This window comes from Engystomops pustulosus, chromosome 6 (genome assembly GCF_040894005.1).
Source record: "Engystomops pustulosus chromosome 6, aEngPut4.maternal, whole genome shotgun sequence".
NCBI classification, from domain to species: Eukaryota; Metazoa; Chordata; class Amphibia; order Anura; family Leptodactylidae; genus Engystomops; species Engystomops pustulosus.
Window position 1 is genome coordinate 34,065,214 of NC_092416.1, and position 19,610 is coordinate 34,084,823.

A 19,610-nucleotide genomic window follows, 5' to 3' on the forward strand; every position below is an offset into this window, starting at 1 on the left:
TCAATAACTTACACCCATTAACCCCTTAACGTTCTGCGCCGTAGCTCTACGGCGCAGAGGTATAAGGGATGTATGAAGAGGGCTCACGGGCTGAGTCCTCTTCATACAGAGGTGGGGGTTTTTGCATTTTGCACAAAACCCCCACCGCTAATAACCGCGGTCGGTGCTTGCACCGATCGCGGCTATTAACCCCCTAAACGCCGCCGGCAAAGTTGCCGGCGGCGTGTAAAAGACGGCGGCGCGCGGGCGCCGCCATCTTTTTTTCGATCGCCACGCCCCCGAACGTCATCGGGGGGCGGCGATCGGTTGCCATGGTAGCCTCGTGTCTTCTTTTGACACGAGGCTATCTGGCAGCTGCAGATTCGTTACAATGAGCCAGTGGCTCATTGTAATGAATGTGCTGCAAAAATGCCATATATTGCAATACAGAAGTATTGCAGTATATGGTAGCAGCGATCTGACCATCTAGGGTTAATGTACCCTAGATGGTCTAAAAGATAGTGAAAAAAAAAAGAAAAAAAAAAGTTTAAAAAATAAAAAAAATTAATAAAATATTAAAAGTTCAAATCACCCCCCTTTCCCTAGAACGGATATAAAACATAACAAACAGTAAAAATCACAGACATATTAGGTATCGCCGCGTCCCAAAATGCCCGATCTATCAAAATATAAAACCGGTTACGGCCGGCGGTGACCTCCGAGGCGAGAAATGGCGCCCAAATGTCCGAAATGCGACTTTTACACCTTTTTACATAACATAAAAAATGAAATAAAAAATGATCAAAATGTCGCACAGACCTCAAAATGGTAGCAATGAAAACATCGCCTCATTTCGCAAAAAATGACCCCTCACACATTTCCGTGCGCCAAAGTATGAAAAAGTTATTAGCGTCAGAAGATGGCAAAAAATTTTTTTCTTTTTTGTACACATTCGTTTAATTTTTGAAAATGTATTAAAACACAATAAAACCTATATAAATTTGGTATCACCGCGATCGCACCGAACCAAAGAATAAAGTAGGTGTGTTATTTGGAGCGAAGAGTGAAAGTCGTAAAAACTGAGCCCACAAGAACGTGACGCACGTGCGGTTTTTTTTCAATTTTTCCACATTTGGAATTTTTTTTCAGCTTCGCAGTACACGGCATGTTAAAATAAATAACATTACGGGAAAGTAAAATTTGTTACGCACAAAATAAGCCCTCACACAGGTCTGTACACGGAAAAATGAAAAAGTTATGGATTTTTGAAGTTGGAGAGCGAGAAATGAGGCGAAAAACCCTCCGTCCTTAAGGGGTTAAACTATTGCCTGGCAGCTGTAGATTCAGGCAGGATCTACAGCTGCTATTACATAATGACCAGGTTCCAGAACCTTCACAGTTTGCGACTCCCCTCAACAGCTCCTGACCTGGAGAGGGCGTTCTTCGCAACTACCAGCCTGATTATGTATTGGCAGGGGTGTTGCAGTACAAAAAGAAGAATCATGCCTTCAGGAGCAAAATCATCTTCATGTAGGACAATACTCCATCTCATGCAGGACAATGCACCATCTGATGAAGGACAATGCACCATCTCATGCTGCACAGATACATGCAAAAGATCTATGAGGTTCGGAGGTCGTTCACATCAAAATAGCAGCTCTGGAAGGCCATTCTGACATCATGCAAAGAAATTCAAGCAGAAAATCTCCAAAAACTCACAAGTTCCATATATGCAAAAATTGTGAAGGTGATATCACATATGGTTCCTTTGTTATCATGTAACTTGGCCTGTTCGGATGTTTTGGAGTGAAATAGCTCTTGATGTCAGTGACTGTGACCTCCTAATGCTACAAATTCAACAAATGACCATTTTCAGTTCTTTATAACCTATAAAATGTTTGGAAACTTCTGTGCAGAATAATTGGGAAATGTGCATTTTGAGTTCTTTCTTACTTTGAAGAATATCCTGTTTAATTGGAAGGTTTGTCCTATAAAATTCTATATATATATATACCATAAATGGGTGATGACTTTTATTTTACTCACTGTCATTTGCATCCACCATTTAGAAAAATCAGAGATAAATATCATTTGCTTAATAATTTGGGACGTGTGTTGGCCATGAGGTCATTCTGGTCATTAACCCTGTGGTCACGGACACACTTTGCTTGCTGTATTATATAGCACTCATCCACCACTGTGATTCCTGCTGACACCTGCCCTGCACTTGAAAATGACTGCGGCTCCAATGACTTTCATTCAACTGCGTCTATTATACCCTGCTATATGCAGGAAATTAGGAAAGAACAATTTGACATTATACTGCACTATATACTGCAGTATTATTGCTGTGGGTTTTATGAGAGATAATCAAAAAAAATTTTAAAAAAATTTGGGAATTTCAAATCACCTCCTTTCCTTAAACACACATTAAAAAATTAACTTTCAAAATATAATAAACACAATTGGGGCATTTATCAGGGCTTCTGCACCTCATGTCATGAATAGCTTCTTTTGTCTGCACACTGCAGTGCTTTCTGCTTCCTGTCCTTCCCCTCTGCATTATAAGACAAGCTCAGACACAGGCACTTCCTGCTAGCAAGCAGCAGTGTGCAGAGACTTACTCTAGTAGCGACAGACAGATCTTTATAGCAGAGCTGACTGTGTGTGTGTTATAGGATAGTTAGCAGAGCTAAGAGTGTCATTGTGTGTTATATCCATCTCATGGATCTCATCACCTCTCATCTCATCTGTCTCATCTCTCTTTCTATTTGTCCGATACTAGTGAATCTACTTAAGCTAAATAAAAGTGTAGACAAACCTGTACCCTGATAATCTAAGCACATTGTCAGCACACAGCATCTCATAGCACAGAGGAATCATGAAGTGTCTGCTCAGAGAGTCCCCGACCACACTCTGGAATCTTACACTGACTATCACTGAGTGATAGGAGCTAAAACAGCAATAAAACTGAGAAAAATTGTAAAGTAAGGGGGTTAAAAATTGGTTTTATTGTACAAACATCAGCAAATGGTTAACATTTGAGAACTTCCTTTCATTGGCAAACCCCTTTAAGTCTGAGAAACTCGCATTGTGCTCTGAAGGGATTTCCCAGACGTCAGCAGGCTGAACAAGTTTTTTCTGAGTAAACTCACTCGAGAACAGTCGGCCTTAGGCAGGTTTATAGAATAATGATACTGGAATATACTATAATAAACTCATCCATTCCTATTGCCTAGATATAAGAGAGTCATTTTACCATGTGTTTGGAAGGGTTAAAATTGAAAAGTTGAAAATAGTTGACTGCAGGCAGTCCTCAGGTTACGTGCAAGATAGGTTCCGTAGGTTTGTTCTTAAGTTGAATTTGTATGTAAGTCGGAAATGTATATTTTATAATTTGGACCAAAAATGTACAGAGAAAATGTAACTTTTTTTGCTGAAATGGGAACAAGGATTATCAATAAAACTTCACAGACACCTTACAGCTGATCATTACAGCATCCAGAGAGCTTCATCAGAGGTCACAGCTGGTAGAGAGGTCCGTCTGTAACTAGGGGTCGCCTGTAAGTCAGGTATCCTTAAGTAGGGGACCGCCTGACAAATGAAGAGATACCACAAACATAAAAAGATAAAAGAAAATCTAAAGACAACTGCTTAGAGGTTTTTGCCTCTCATCAGTACAGAGCAGGGCACTGAGGGGCTGGTTGTACTGTGGGAAAAGCAAAAATGTGCTCAATTTGTCGCAAATGTGATCCAATAATTGACTATACAGAACACGGCCATTGTTCATTGTTGCCGTAAGCTGCTTATCTAAAGTGCTGCTCTATAGTCGTGGAGGTGACACTAAGCACTGCCTACACTGTGCCGCCTGCTTTCCAACACTCCAATTACCAGGGACTTATTTTCTGACTAGGATGGAAAATGTGGACAAGAACACAAAGCTTAGCTCTGCTTTAAAGATCATTATTCAATCCCTCTGTTCCCGGCTCATCTCTGACGGCTTAGTAAATTGGAATTCCGCATCGCCTCTCTTTATTATTTCAGGGGAGTCTTACCGTGCCCGCATCCCAGGATCTCCACGGCGGCTCTGCTGTTGAGATTATGTCTGATTGTTTTTTAATCACGGTAATAACGGTAATGGATTCAGTCACTTGAATTGCTGCACACATTTTGATAAAGATACGGTGGGGCCGGCTCCGGCATTAATTTTCCGAGAAATACAGTTATTGTTCTAAGAGCGCAGATACATATCATATCGCTATCTGCGTCCGCCGAATGTAACTTGTATTACAACCATAAAATCCTCTGCAGACAACAAAACCGCAATAGCAAGAAAAGCAGCAAAATATATAACGGGAAAGGTAGAAGGTGGATATTTTATGTCTTGTATATTTAATAGGAGTTTTCTGGTTTTATGTAAATAAAGTTACTTATTTTTGTAGAGAAGGTTGAAATTAAAGAAAGAAGTCCAATCCTAGAAGATGGAAAATAACCCAGGAGACAGATGTCAATCACCCTATATTAAAGGGGACTTCCAAGGTCAGCTCCAGGTTTCAGTAGGCCCCTGGGCCTCAGTGGGCCCCTTTGCAGTGAAATCATGTGGGGGGATTCACAATACAGAAACTGAAACAGTCTCCTGTCCTAAAATAGTCCCTGGTTTATCATATTAATCAGCCCCTTCATGGTTATTTTATATAAAATTGCCCTCATCCCCTATGGATTCATTAGATACAGCCCCCCTCACCACTTATGTACAGCCTTATGTGGGCACACAGCAGCTCTGGGCCCCAGGACTTGCTCAGGTATGCCCAGTGCTGGCACCGGCCCTGGGGATTTCGGGGATATGGAAAACTAGCTCTGGCATTGCTTTGGTATTTCTGGTTTTCAGTACTGAGTCCAGCCAGAAGTTCCAGGGGTCAGGGTCTCCTCTTTGGCTAATGAGTGGCCTCCTTGGAGCACAGAACTTCACTTTCTTAGTTTTCCTCAGGCCACTTATTGGATAAAGCCGGTACCGAAACCGCTCCAAAGAGATTAACGGTAAAGTGCGGCCATCTGCTTCATTTGTCTGACGAAGTGACGAGGGGTCCGACTGAGGTACATGGAACCCCATCGGCCCCCTCATTTCCATGATCTGTGGGGGTCTCAGCACTGAGACCCCCCACTGATTAGCAAGTTATGCCCTATCCCGTGAGAAATGGCCTAACTTTTGTCAGTGGAAAAACCCCTTTAAGTTGAATTTATCTGTAAGTCTGAACTTTATATTTTATAATTGTAGCTCCAGACAAAAAAATTTGGGGCCCAAAATGTTTTGCTGTAATGGGACCAAGGATTATCAATAAAGTTTTATTACAGACCCCTTACAGCTGATCATTGCAGCCTGGGACTAAAGTAACATCCAGAGGTCACATGGAGCAAAGAGGTCCCTCTGTAACTAAGGGTCGCCTGTAAGTCGGGTGCACTTAAGTAGGGGAATATCTGTATACAATTTTATTTACTTAGTTCCAGGTTTAGTGTTTTCGAAAGATGTTAAGCCCTTTGCTTGTCTCTTAAGGAACCAAAATTTACTTTAACAGGAGTGGTCAGGACTAGTCTTATGTCAGTTCTGGAATTGAATAGTCATAAATATGCATAACCTCTTTTATCTGTCATGGGCATCTGCTTTACCAAGGACTTAGTGTAATTAGCCAAATCAGGGTCGTAACTTGAGGGGGAGCAGAGGGTGCAGTCACAATGGGGCCCAAGATGCTTAGGGGGCCCATAAGGTGTCACAACTTTCCCATATGAGAAGACTAGCACTGTAAACCATACATCATAGTCATGGTCCTGGCACAGATTTTGCACTCAGTTACAAGTCGAAGAATCCCTTTAATGGTAAGTAAGGTACAGTAAGCGATTCATCTTGTCGGAGATTAGACCGACACTGCTGAACCCAAACACTTTCTTCTATTACTCACATAAAAGTAACTATTCCACGTGGTAATAACCATAAAAGTAAATGATTAGTACAGCGGCACATTTGTGTGGGGATAAAATAGAAAAATGTATATTGATTCTTCAGTGCGGAGACCCATCACTTCCATAACGTTACATAGGCGATATCGGGAGACGTGATTGTGCTGCTAATGTCCGTTTCTGGGGGAAATGTATATAGTGTATTACTTGCCTGTCACCATAACCATAGACGATGGCTCAATAGCTCAAACCCCCCGAGCACGCCTATGGCTGAGTACTAGAGGAATGTGTGTAGTCCGGGACAACGTCATCCATCTCCTCCATAACAGATCTCCAGCTTTATAAGGACCTGCCTTACAAATGTTTCTCGGTTTAAGTTAATGTTGTGATAACATTTTCTATATTACTTCCCTCCGATTCAAGATCTAGTTATTATTCAATGGGCATTTTCACTGTTCTCTCCGGATCACTGAACTCCCAGCTTGTTGTAGGAATTTACTATAACCTGAAATTGATGCAGGGCGGTAACTACAGTGTGGGCAGCCTTAGAAGCCACTATGGGGCCCGCAGTGTCAGGGGGCCCCGGCATCCAACCTGATGCATTAAAGAATGGAGGATGTGCACCATTATATACATATTAATCTTCACATGGTACAGTATAATATTTATATAACATATATGTGATGTATATATGCTGTATATGTGTGTATCTGTTATGTGTATATACTGTATGGGGGTTATTTATCATACAATGGTGCTCATGCGCCGTGGCGCTGCTCCGGCACAGTTAGATACATCAATAGACTCCAGCATCTTGATGTATCCAGCAGGACCTGCACAGTGTTTATCTCAACGCCAGGCCCCACTTGACGTAGAAATAAATATAGCCGCCAAATTTTCACATATGAAAATTGGCCGTCTGCAGCGAGTGTACAGGTGCACGGAGAGGAACGACCCACCGGCCAAGCCCACGCCTCCGGCCGGCCGTGCCCCTCCTTCACGCCCCCTAACATGGCGCAGAAGCCCTATGTGTGTATATATGCTGTACATCTGTATATGGCACTGTATGTGTGTGTATATGTGATGTGTATATGCTGTATGTGTGTATGAGAGTATAAATGGGTGTATAAATATGTGTGTATGAGTGTATAAATAATCCACCAACGCATTTCAAACCATGACTAAGAACGGCTTGACCGTTTGAAACGCTTTGGTGGATAATGAAATTGCACTTTGGATGTGAGATTCTGATCAAATAAAGATTGAAGTTGCCTTGGAATCAGGCTGGACCATTGGATTGTTTTTTCATGTATGGATATGTGTGTATGAGTGTATAAATAGGTGTAAAAATATGTGTGTATGAGTGTATAAATGTGTGTGTATAAGTATGTGTGTATGAATGTATAAATGTGTGTGTATAAGTATGTGTGTATGAGTGTATAAATAGGTGTATAAATATGTGTGTATCAATGAATAAATGTGTGTGTATACGTATGTGTGTATGAGTGTATAAATGTGTGTATAAGTATGTGTGTATGAATGTATAAATGTGTGTGTATAAGTATTTGTGTATGAGTGTATAAATAGGTGTAGAAATATGTGTGTATGAGTGTATAAATGTGTGTGTATAAGTATGTGTGTATGAGTGTATAAATGTGTGTGTATAAGTATGTGTGTATGAATGTAAAAATGTGTGTGTATAACTGTGTGTATGAGTGTATAAATAGGTGTATAAATATGTGTGTATGAGTGTATAAATGTGTGTGTATAAATATGTGTGTATGAATGTATAAATGTGTGTGTATAAGTATGTGTGTATGAGTGTATAAATAGGTCTATAAATATGTGTGTATGAGTGTATAAATGTGTGTATATAAATATGTGTGCATGAATGTATAAATGTGTGTGTATACGTATGTGTGTATGAGTGTATAAATGTGTGTGTATAGGTATGTGTGTATGAATGTATAAATGTGTGTATAAATATGTGTGTATGAGTGTATAAATGTGTGTGTATAAATATGTGTGTATGAGTGTATAAATGTGTGTGTATAAATATGTGTGTATGAGTGTATAAATGTGTGTGTATAAATATGTGTGTATGAGTATGTGTGTATGAGTGTATAAATGTGTTTGTTTAAATATGTGTGTATGAGTGGATAAATGTGTGTGTATAAATATGTGTGCATGAATGTATAAATGTGTGTGTATACGTATGTGTGTATGAGTGTATAAATGTGTGTGTATAAGTATGTGTGTATGAATGTATAAATGTGTGTATAAATATGTGTGTTTGAGTGTATAAATGTGTGTGTATAAATATGTGTGTATGAGTGGATACATATGTGTGTATAAATATGTGTGTATAAATATGTGTGTATGAATGTATAAATAGGTGTATAAGTATGTGTGTATGAAATTATAAATGTGTGTGTATAAGTATGTGTATATGAGTGTATAAATAGGTGTATAAATATGTGTGTATGAGTGTATAAATAGGTGTATAAATATGTGGTTATGAGTGTATAAATGTGTGTGCATAAATATGTGTGTATGAATGTATAAATGTGTGTGTATAAGTATGTGTGTATGAGTGTATAAATGTGTGTGTATAAAAATGTGTGTATGAGTGTATAAATGTGTGTGTACAAATATGTGTGTATGAGTGGATAAATATGTGTGTATAAATATGTGTGTATGAGTGTATAAATGTGTGTGTATAAATATGTGTGTATGAATGTATAAATAGGTGTATTAGTATGTGTGTATGAAAGTATAAATGTGTGTGTATAAGTATGTGTGTATGAGTGTATAAATAGGTGTACAAATACGTGGTTATGAGTTGATAAATGTGTGTGTATAAGTATGTGTGTATGAGTGTATAAATAGGTGTATAAATATGTGTGTATGAGTGTATAAATAGGTGTATAAATATGTGGTTATGAGTGTATAAATGTGTGTGCATAAATATGTGTGTATGAATGTATAAATGTGTGTGTATAAGTATGTGTGTATGAGTGTATAAATAGGTGTATAAATATGTGGTTATGAGTGTATAAATGTGTGTGCATAAATATGTGTGTATGAATGTATAAATGTGTGTGTATAAGTATGTGTGTATGAGTGTATAAATGTGTGTGTATAAAAATGTGTGTATGAGTGTATAAATAGGTGTATAAATATGTGTGTATGAATGTATAAATGTGTGTGTATAAGTATGTGTGTATGAGTGTATAAATGTGTGTGTATAAAAATGTGTGTATGAGTTAAGGCCTGTATGTTTAGGTACATGGGTAAATAAATGTGTTTTTAAATATGATTGTAATATGTACATTTTTAAGCGTGAAGGGGGCCGCATTCAGAAGTCTTCCATGGATCCCTGCCTCTCCTAGTTACACCCCTGAATTGATGGTTGTTCCGTTGCGTTCTTTAGTTTGGACAATTGGCCATGGTGGACCACCAAAGCTTCAGTGAGCCTGGTGCTCAAAGGTGGAGGGACCTCTACAGGACGGACAACTACCTTTACATTTACCTAAAATTTCTAGAAACAAAATAACAGTTTGATCTGATGCTCTTATTAAAGAAAAAAACTCATAGTGCTTTAGTTTTTTGAATGTAAAACTTTATTGTTAACCATTGTTGTATTTAGATATATCACAACATGAGAACAGGAACATTCTAATGAATATGTAAATGAACACACTGTCCAGCGCTGCTTAAAGGGATATTCCAGTGCTACCATACATTACTTTATGATCTCTTGGAAAACCCCTGATCCTGAGACTGAAGATGACACTGCACTTGTGTACCTTATCAGGCTCGGTTGGTGTCCCAGAGGTTGGACCAGCGATGATCAGAAAGTGATGGGAAAATCTCTTTAATATTAGAATGAAAGTCCAGTTACCATACTATTTGGGATTTGATGTCATTTTTTAACCAAAATTTAGCTTTTCCCCGTGCACCGGACCACAGCCGCCGAGATGCAGCCTTACAATGAGTTTGCAGGTTAAAGGGAACCTGCTGTGTTGAACATTCAGCTAACATGTTACAGAGCAGGTGAGTCTGAGCAGATTGATATATAGCTTTACGATTCAGTAGAACTCATCCATTATTTATTTCTATATTTACATTTTTAGGGGTTGAGAGTGTCATTCACAGAAAGGACCACCCACTTGACAACTAATCCGGGAACCAGAAGAAATTTAAATGAATAAAAAAATAATTAAGGAAATCTTTTCCCATTAAGCTTATTTCAAAGCGGGGAGCTCCTCCTGCTCTATAACATGCTACCTGCACATAGGACACTATGTACAATCTGTTCAGCTCCTCCTGCTCTATAATATGCTACCTGCAGATAGGACACTATGTACAATCTGCTCAGCTCCTCCTGCTCTATAACATGCTGCCTGCAGGTATATGTGTATTTTTATGGATGTAATAGAAATATTGCCCTGCCAACGACTTTGCTGTTAGAAAGAAATGCACGTCATGTCCCACATCACTACTGTATGTTCTTCCTTTGTGCTGACTTTTTGCTCCTATTAGAACATAATTCACATTCCATCCCAACTTTGTTCATTAAGCCCTAAGGTCATAGAGAAACCATGACAACAACAACCAAAAATACCTGAAAAATACCTTCTAAAATGTTCATTGCAATTCAACCTAATGCTGGAATACAATAAGAACATGACATCTAAACCTCTAGTACTCAAACTAAACTACATCAGAACTTTCACAAAAAATGTAACCGTTATGTCTTCATCAAACATCATAAACAAAAAAAATATTACAATTTTTAAGTTTTTTTCTCATATATTTTATAGTTCATTGAAAGAATATAGAACTATTAGCCAGAAAGCTTATAGAAGGAATATTGTATTCTGCTTCTTTACTGGTGTTTTATATGGCAGGAAGATCATTTTTGGGTTTTTTTTTTTACCAGTATTGCATTGTGTGTCTGGGTGTGGAGTAAAGTAGACGGACTGGAAGGAAAACTTGAGCTTTCTATAGACATAGAGAGAATTTCATTAGACCTCCTATGCCATCAGATATCACACACTAAAGCTACTGCATTGCAATAATACAAGGAGATGCAAGAGGACGCACATGCAGACCTAATGGTTGGCAGCATCTTATAGAGCAGAAGGGGCTGAGCTAATTGAAATATTGTTTTTAGCAAAGGATTTAGTGTATCTGGTATTGTTAATTTACATGTCTAGGAGTCCAGTGGGCGGTCACCGATTAGACCCTCCCACCAGACTGCTAGGTATAGAATGAGCAGGGATTTATATGAATAAAACACAAGTTGAACTGAATATTTGATATATAGTTTTGCAGGAAACATCTGGGTGTACGTCATGTGTTATTATAAACATGTCTGCCCTTACTATGCAAGTTTTTATTAATATTTCCCCATAAAACTGTATATCAACCATAACATGTTGCCTGCAGATAGGACACTATGTACAAGCTGCTCAGCTCCTCCTGCTCCATAACATGCTGCCTGCAGATAGGGCACTATAGACAATTTAATCAGTTCCTCCTGCTCTATAACATGCTTCCTGCAGATAGGGCACTATGTACAATCTGCTCAACTCCACCTGCTCTATAACATGCTGCCTGCAGATAGGACACTATGTACAATTTTCTCAGCTCCTTCTGCTGTATAACATGCTGTCAGAAGATAGGAAATTGTAGACAATTTGATCAGCTTCTCCTGCTCTTTAACATGCTACCTGCAGATAGGACACTATGTACAATCTCCTCACCTACTTCTACTCTATAACATGGTGTCTTTAGTTAGGACTCTATGTACAATCTGCTCAGCTCCTCCTGCTCTATAACATGCTGCCTGCAAATAGGACACAATGTACAATCTGCTCAGCTCCTCCTGCTCTATAACATGCTACCTGCAGATAGGACACTATGTACAATCTGCTCAGCTCCTCCATGCTACCTGCAGATAGGACACTATGTACAATCTGCTCAGCTCCTCCTGCTCTATAACATGCTATAATCTGCTCAGCTCCTCCATGCCACCTGCAGATAGGACACTATGTACAATCTACTCAGCTCCTCCTGCTCTATAACATGCTGCCTGCAGATAGGACACTATGTACAATCTACTCAGCTCCTCCATGCTACCTGCAGATAGGACACTATGTACAATCTGCTCAGCTCCTCCATGCTACCTGCAGATAGGACACTGTGTAGAGTTTGATCACCTTCTCTGGATCTATACATTACTGTCTGCAGATCAGGTCAGTGACATTGTGATAACTGCTGGTAGTGTGTATGGTCTATATCTGCAAAGGAGACAAGTTGAAGCATGAATCTTACAAGACTGTAATTTATCTGTCATAGTTTCAGGTGAAATTCTAGAAAAAATCTGGAATTCTGCCTTAAGTGAAAATTTCCAGGTGTCTTCCAAGTTATTCCTGTAGAACCCGAATTAATGTGGTCTAAGAACAAAAGCCTCTTATCTGTTGTCCTCTCACATGACCTGGGGCCTATTGTATATGTCGCCCACACAGGTTGTGCATTCGAAGACTTACAAGGGAAATAGTCCATATACTGTGACTAGTCCCCAAAAATTCCTCCTCCTTTCCTCTGACCCCTTCTAATTTGTCTTCAATATTTCTTAGAACAGACCGGATGAAACGATATCGACACCATGCGGTATAATAGTCCGAGGCGACGGAAAGCGCGCGGCGAGGCGAAATACCGAGGCTTATTTCCTTCAAGGATGCAGGAGATAAATCTTACATTACCTAAAATTGATTTAAGAATTTCACAAAGCATCTGGAGGGGAAGAAGCAGGAGGGAATATCTTCTAAACTGCGAAGATTACACTGGAAGGAAACTGTGAAAAATGGGGCCTGCGCCGCCTGCGGAGAGTACATCGCCGTCTAATGGGAAGAGCGGATAAACGGAGCGGGCGCTGGGCGTCATGTAAGTGGAATAAGAAGTTTGGGGGGGGAGGGGGGAGTGCGATGCAAAAATAAAACAATACAAATGTGTCCAGACCAGATCATAATGTCAAATATCTCACTTTAATCAATGCAATATCCAGTAACTAATGAAGTCATGAGTCCTACCCCAGCGCTTAAGGGTTAAACGCCGACGCTGAGCGAGAGACTCATCCAAGCCCGGACCCAACCCAGGAATTCCAATAGGAGATTATTGCCGATGGCAAAGAAGAAAAAAAAAAAAAAAGAAGAAAAACCTGTTTTTTTTTCTTTTATTTTCCCTCCCAGCCAAATCTAGTCACGACACATTCACTGCAAGAGGAGAATTAAGCAGAACTCCGCACCCTCTCACTGCTGACAAATAGCTTGGGTAAGATGAAGGACAGCGGCTTAGGCTTCCATGGTCCCAGGGGTTTATGGAGATTCAGTGTTTGAAGCGTTTCCTTTATTCACATAGAAAGGGCGTTGCTGGGTCTGCAGACGAAGCAGAAAGGATAATGACTTTAATTGTTATGTGAAGATTAAGAAAGATTAAGGCAATATTCTGTGAATTTATAATCCGCAATCTGGATATTCATTGCATATTATAATGGTGATATCGTTAATAGTTTTATTATATTTGTATTGTTATGCAGATGTAGTGAACATTATGAAAACCACAGGATCGGGGATAACAATTTGATTAATGAGAACAATGGATCATGAGAACGGACTCCCCACCAATCATGAGAATGGACTACCATCAATCACACGAACAGACCCACCAGGAATCACAAGAACAGATCCACCACCAATCACGAGACTACCACCAATCACAAAAACAGATCCACCACCAATCACAAGAACAGGTCCACCACCAATCACGAGACTACCACCAATCACAAAAACAGATCCACCACCAATCACAAGAACAGGTCCACCACCAATCATGAGACTACCACCAATCACAAGAACAGATCCACCACCAATCACGAGACTACCACCAATCACAAGAATAGGCTCCCCATCAATCACAAGCATGGGTTCATCACCAATCATGAGAATGGGCTAACAGCAACCATGAGAGTGGACTACCACCAACCAGAAGAACTGATCCATCACAAGAATTAGCTTACCACCAATCCCAAGAATGGACTACCACCAACCACAAAATAGACTAACACCAATCACAAGAATGGACTACCACCAATCACAAATATTGGACTACCTCCAATCACAAGGATAGACTACGACCAATCACAAGAATAGACTACCTCCAATCACAAGAGTAGACTACGACCAATCACAAAAATGGACTACTTCCAATCACAAGAATGGACTACCACCAATCACAAGAACAGATCCACCACTAATGATGAGAATGGACTAGCTCCAATCACAAGAATATACTATGACCAATCACAAGAACAGACTCCCCACCAATCAACAGAATGTACTACCACCAATCACAAGAGCAGACTCACCACCAATCATGAGAAAAGACTACCACCAATCACAAGAACAGATCCACCACCAATCATGAGACTACCACCAATCACAAAAACAGATCCACCACCAATCACAAGAACAGGTCCACCACCAATCATGAGACTACCACCAATCACAAGAACAGATCCACCACCAATCACGAGACTACCACCAATCACAAGAATAGGCTCCCCATCAATCACAAGCATGGGTTCATCACCAATCATGAGAATGGGCTAACAGCAACCATGAGAGTGGACTACCACCAACCAGAAGAACTGATCCATCACAAGAATTAGCTTACCACCAATCCCAAGAATGGACTACCACCAACCACAAAATAGACTAACACCAATCACAAGAATGGACTACCACCAATCACAAATATTGGACTACCTCCAATCACAAGGATAGACTACGACCAATCACAAGAATAGACTACCTCCAATCACAAGAGTAGACTACGACCAATCACAAAAATGGACTACTTCCAATCACAAGAATGGACTACCACCAATCACAAGAACAGATCCACCACTAATGATGAGAATGGACTAGCTCCAATCACAAGAATATACTATGACCAATCACAAGAACAGACTCCCCACCAATCAACAGAATGTACTACCACCAATCACAAGAGCAGACTCCCCACCAATCATGAGAAAAGACTACCACCAATCACAAGAACAGATCCACCACCAATCATGAGAATGGACTCCCCACCAATCACGAGCATGAACTACGACCAATCACGAAAATGGACCACCATCAATCACAAAAACAGACCCCACCGTTGGGAATTCCGTTCTCACTAATTTATTGAGTGGCAGGTCAAGCTGAGCACAGCACTCCCAAAGAGAATTGAATAAGAGTCCTGGCACTCAACACTCCCAAAGTATTGAATGGAGCCACAGGATGCATGCTCACCCGGCCGCTCCATCAATCAATAAGAACAAGATTCCCATTCTTGTGATCAGTGCGGATCAACTCTATGGGTTCTAGCAGTCAGATCCAAACACATCAAATTGTTACCAATCAATCTTCGTACGGCTCTTTTAAAGTGGACCTCGACTGATTTCCCACATATCATTAATATATTGGACATGTAAAATCCCTTTAATATTCACTATAAAATAGTACAAAGCTCCAAATGAACAACTGAACTGAAGTTAATGAATGTTCATTGAATGTTAACAACATCTGATGTACAGTATTCTGCAACCATTTGACCGGACTAGATTATTCTGAAGAAAAAAGTTCTTATATTAAAAAAACTAAAATAAGGCAAAATAGATACAAGCTCATATAGAGTATAATAAAGACAATATAATTCAGACACAATAATAATCACAACGTACCAGGAGACTTTGCTTTGACGACTTCCATGTCTGTGGCAGGGCTTTTGCTGGCTGGTGTCTCGTCATCAGTGGATACACTAAAGAGATTTCATCGAAGATCAGCATTAATATTCAATAAATGGATCAGTGTAATGGCTCCATTATACACTAGGTATGGCCTATGCTTGGCCACACACTGGGGGTAGGTATGAAGGCAGAGAGGTGAGAACTTCATAAATTCGGCTCCCGGCCTGATAACCAGGGGTGAACCTACACTCCCCGAGGTGAACAATAAAATGGTGGCCCCTCCTTCCAACCCAATAATGATGTATCATGTTATTTTTTTAGTATGTCAGTTCTTCATGCAGTATAACACCCATGTTGACCTCAGGTGTGAAAAGGCACTATTTATAATTGTCAGGTTGTGATATGTAGAAGTGACTGTGCCCCTCATGTTAACCCCGCCTTCCTTTAGTTTGTGCTGCCTAAGGCGAGAGGCTCAACTTGACTCCTGGCTGGTGAACCCTTGATGGTAACCATCTCTTGGAATAGATTCTGCTAATTTCACGCCTTTTTCTGTCTGTGCAAACCAGTGCTACCCTTTCCCCACCTTCGGGGCAAAAACTTCCATAAGTGCATTATTCTACTCCAAAATGTCAGGATACAGGCCCCCCCAGGGGCAAAACTACAGTGGTAGCAGCCATAGCAGCTGCTATTGGGCCCGCAGTGTCAGGGGGCCCCATCATCCAAGCTGATACATTGGACTAGGAATCTCTCATCTCTTTTTCCTGCACCTACTTACCCCATGTGATCTGCAGCTACTGGGAGGGATCCGTGTAAGTATATACATGTATATATCAGTGCTTAAATGTGTGCGAGTGTATTAATATGTGAGTAAACTAATAAGCATATTTTCTGAGGAGGTACAGGGGCCCTATTCAGAGGTCTTCTATGGAGCCCTGCCTCTCCTAGTTACACCTCGGGCTCCCCTACTGTCCTAATGGGAAGATAAGAGGAATGAGGGTGGAAGAATGGGGCGATCCTTAAAGGAATCTAATGGAATATACTCACCGTTCATGTTATAGAGGTTGTTGTCTTGCTGGTTGCTGGTCTCTGTAGTTGTCACGGTGGATGAATACTGGAAGGAAGGTATTTGGTTGGGGGCTACCAGAAGAAAAATGTAAGATGTAAATCACTACAGAGATTCCACAACCACTTACAGTATAATAAAATGATATCCTCGTAATGTAAGTCATACGTATTGTGAAAAGCATGCATCAAGCCAGTGCAAATCTGCAGATAAGTATAACGCACATGAAGGTCCTCGGGACTATACACATGAGGGTCCTCGGGGCTATACACATGAAGGTCCTCGGGACGATACACATGAAGGCCCTCTGGACAATACACATGAGGGTCCTCGGGACGATACACATGAAGGTCCTCGGGACGATACACATGAAGGTCCTCGGGACGATACACATGAAGGTCCTCAGGACGATACACATGAAGGTCCTCGGGACGATACACATGAAGGTCCTCGGGACGATACACATGAAGGTCCTCGGGACGATACACATGAAGGTCCTCGGGACGATACACATGAAGGTCCTCGGGACGATACACATGAAGGTCCTTGGGACGATACACATGAAGGTTCTCGGGACGATACACATGTGCTCATAATGGGAAGAAGGGAAATACTTATGGCGGCAAGTGTCTCCCCTAAGAGGAAGAGCATTAAAGAATCACATGACCCTTCCTTGTTTCCCCCAAACATCTGCTGTTGAGTAGGGTTGAAGGATCCCCAAACGCATCAGATGGACAACCAGCCATTGTTGTCCAACATTCATCTGATATGTATGTCCACCTTAAAATGGTTGTCTAGTACTTGATTTTAAAGACCTATCCTCAATATTTGATTGAATCGTCAAGGTACGAAACATTGAATGGTGCCGAAAGCAGATAGCTCCATATTCTGTGTAGTGGCTCGGCAGGGAAGCCATCAGGGGGGGGATTAGGGGGCTTCAAGGAGGAGAAGGAGCCCTAAGTCACAGAAAACACCCCTCCCTTTTCAAGTGCAGAAAATTCACTGTGTACACATGGGTGGATGATTATTCTGTGGGGGCCCACAACATTTGCCAGTCACGGTCCCCGAACTTCCTAGTGGCAGTCCTGTGGCTAGGTGTTGTAACTACAGGTTGACCTCCCATTGAGTAGCTGGTAACTGAGCTGTTGTAACGGCACCCAGCCACTACACAGAGCACGGAGCTGTGTGCACAATCTAGGCGCAAAGCAGGAGCGACTGATCAGATATCGATGGTCTATGCTGAGAATTATCCAATAGAGAATACTAGACATTCCCTTTAAGTAAATAATCAAAAAAGGGGTGGAGATTAGATATTTAACATACAAACATCAAATGTATTGTAACTTTCAAGTGAGGAAAATAGAATGTGAATCGTCAAATAGAACTGAAAAATATATTTGTGCCCAAATCTGTAGTTCTGTCAAACCCACATTTTTGTAGAGGTCGGCTATGACTTTTTTCTATTCAGGCTGACCCCTGCTACCCTCAACCTCTACACTGATGTTCAACATTTGATATTGCAAGATGTGTGAGCTACACCGCCAGTGAGGCCAAGCTGGAATACCGCATGACAACTGTATACAGGCGTGGCACTGTTTTTGGAAAAAAGCAGCCAATCAGAAGTTTTTAGGCTAATAGTATCAATGAGTAGGGATGAGGGGACCTGGTCCTGTGCGGAACATTGCGGGTTCAGCTAGAAATTCAGGTTTGGGTTCAGTGGTGGCAGTTGCTGCTGGTGTTTGCGGTCGGTTTAGGTTCACTTCTGGTACCTTAACTGTACCTTTTTTAAAGTTCAGCCGATCCTCCCGAAACTGGACCCCATGGGGCCGCTCATCCTAAGGATAGGTCCTCAGTATGATATTTATGGAAATCTAACAACTAGCAACCCAACAGATAATGGGGGTCATTTACTAAGGGCCCGATTCACGTTTTCCCGACGTGTTACCCGAATATTTCCGATTTGCGTCGATTTTCCCTGAATTGTCCCGAGTTTTTGGCGCACATGATCAGATTGTGGCGCATCGGCGCCAGCATGAACGTGACGGAAATCGGGGGGGGTGGCCGCATGAAAACCCAACGGATTCGGAAAAACCGGCGCATTTAAAAAAAAGAAAATTGTCGCTTGGCACACGCTTACCTTCACTCAGCCCGGCTCGGTGTACTCCAGTGCGTTCCGATGCTCTTCAGCGCAGCAGCGACATCTGGTGGACGGCGGAGGAACTACCTTAGTGAATCGCCAGAAGACCCGAATCCACCGCAGAGAACGCACCGCTGGATCGCGAATGGGCCGGGTAAGTAAATCTGCCCCAATATGTTCTCAACAAAGCAAAAGGAAGTAGACAGCTCCGATCTCTATGTAGTGGCCGAACTGAGTCACTGCAGTTTAGATCTCATTAAAATGAATGGGAGCTGGTCTGCAGTAACCTTGTCTAACCACTACACGGAGAACAGCGCTGTCTGATTTGTGTTACATTCTCGATTTATCAGCTGCTGAGCACATCTGATTTGTGGGAATGACAGACTGTCATCATGATGATATTGAGGACCTATTCTATGGATGTAATCAATGTTTTTAGTCTGGAAAACCCCTTTAAGTATTAATTTGGAAACCATGAGCATGACCTTAAGATGGTTCCAACTGGGGGAGATTTATCAGAATTGTCTGAGCAGAACTATTCTAATAGCCCATGGGAACCAATCATACTTCAGCTTTCATTTTGTACACAGCGCCATTCCTTATCTACAGTGGACAAGGCTTAAATACTCAGCGCCGCTGTGAAGATTAAAGAGAGAAGGAGCCTTTTGAAATAA

The 19,610-nt window shown here is 41.1% G+C and overlaps 1 protein-coding gene across 2 annotated transcripts in view; it reads right to left on the reverse strand.

The window, feature by feature from the left end:
• Nucleotides 1–12,967: 12,967 nt before the first annotated feature.
• The window catches only part of TRIM29 (tripartite motif containing 29), a 49,512-nt gene continuing 42,869 nt past the window's right edge, over nucleotides 12,968–19,610 (reverse strand). For both annotated transcript variants that reach the window (XM_072155620.1, XM_072155622.1), the window contains 3 exons: nucleotides 16,781–16,873; nucleotides 15,731–15,807; nucleotides 12,968–13,376 (listed from right to left, as the gene is read on the reverse strand). In XM_072155620.1, the coding sequence (XP_072011721.1) occupies nucleotides 13,317–13,376; nucleotides 15,731–15,807; nucleotides 16,781–16,873 (230 nt within the window). In that variant the 3' untranslated portion in view covers nucleotides 12,968–13,316. The remainder of the gene's footprint in view (nucleotides 13,377–15,730; nucleotides 15,808–16,780; nucleotides 16,874–19,610) is intronic.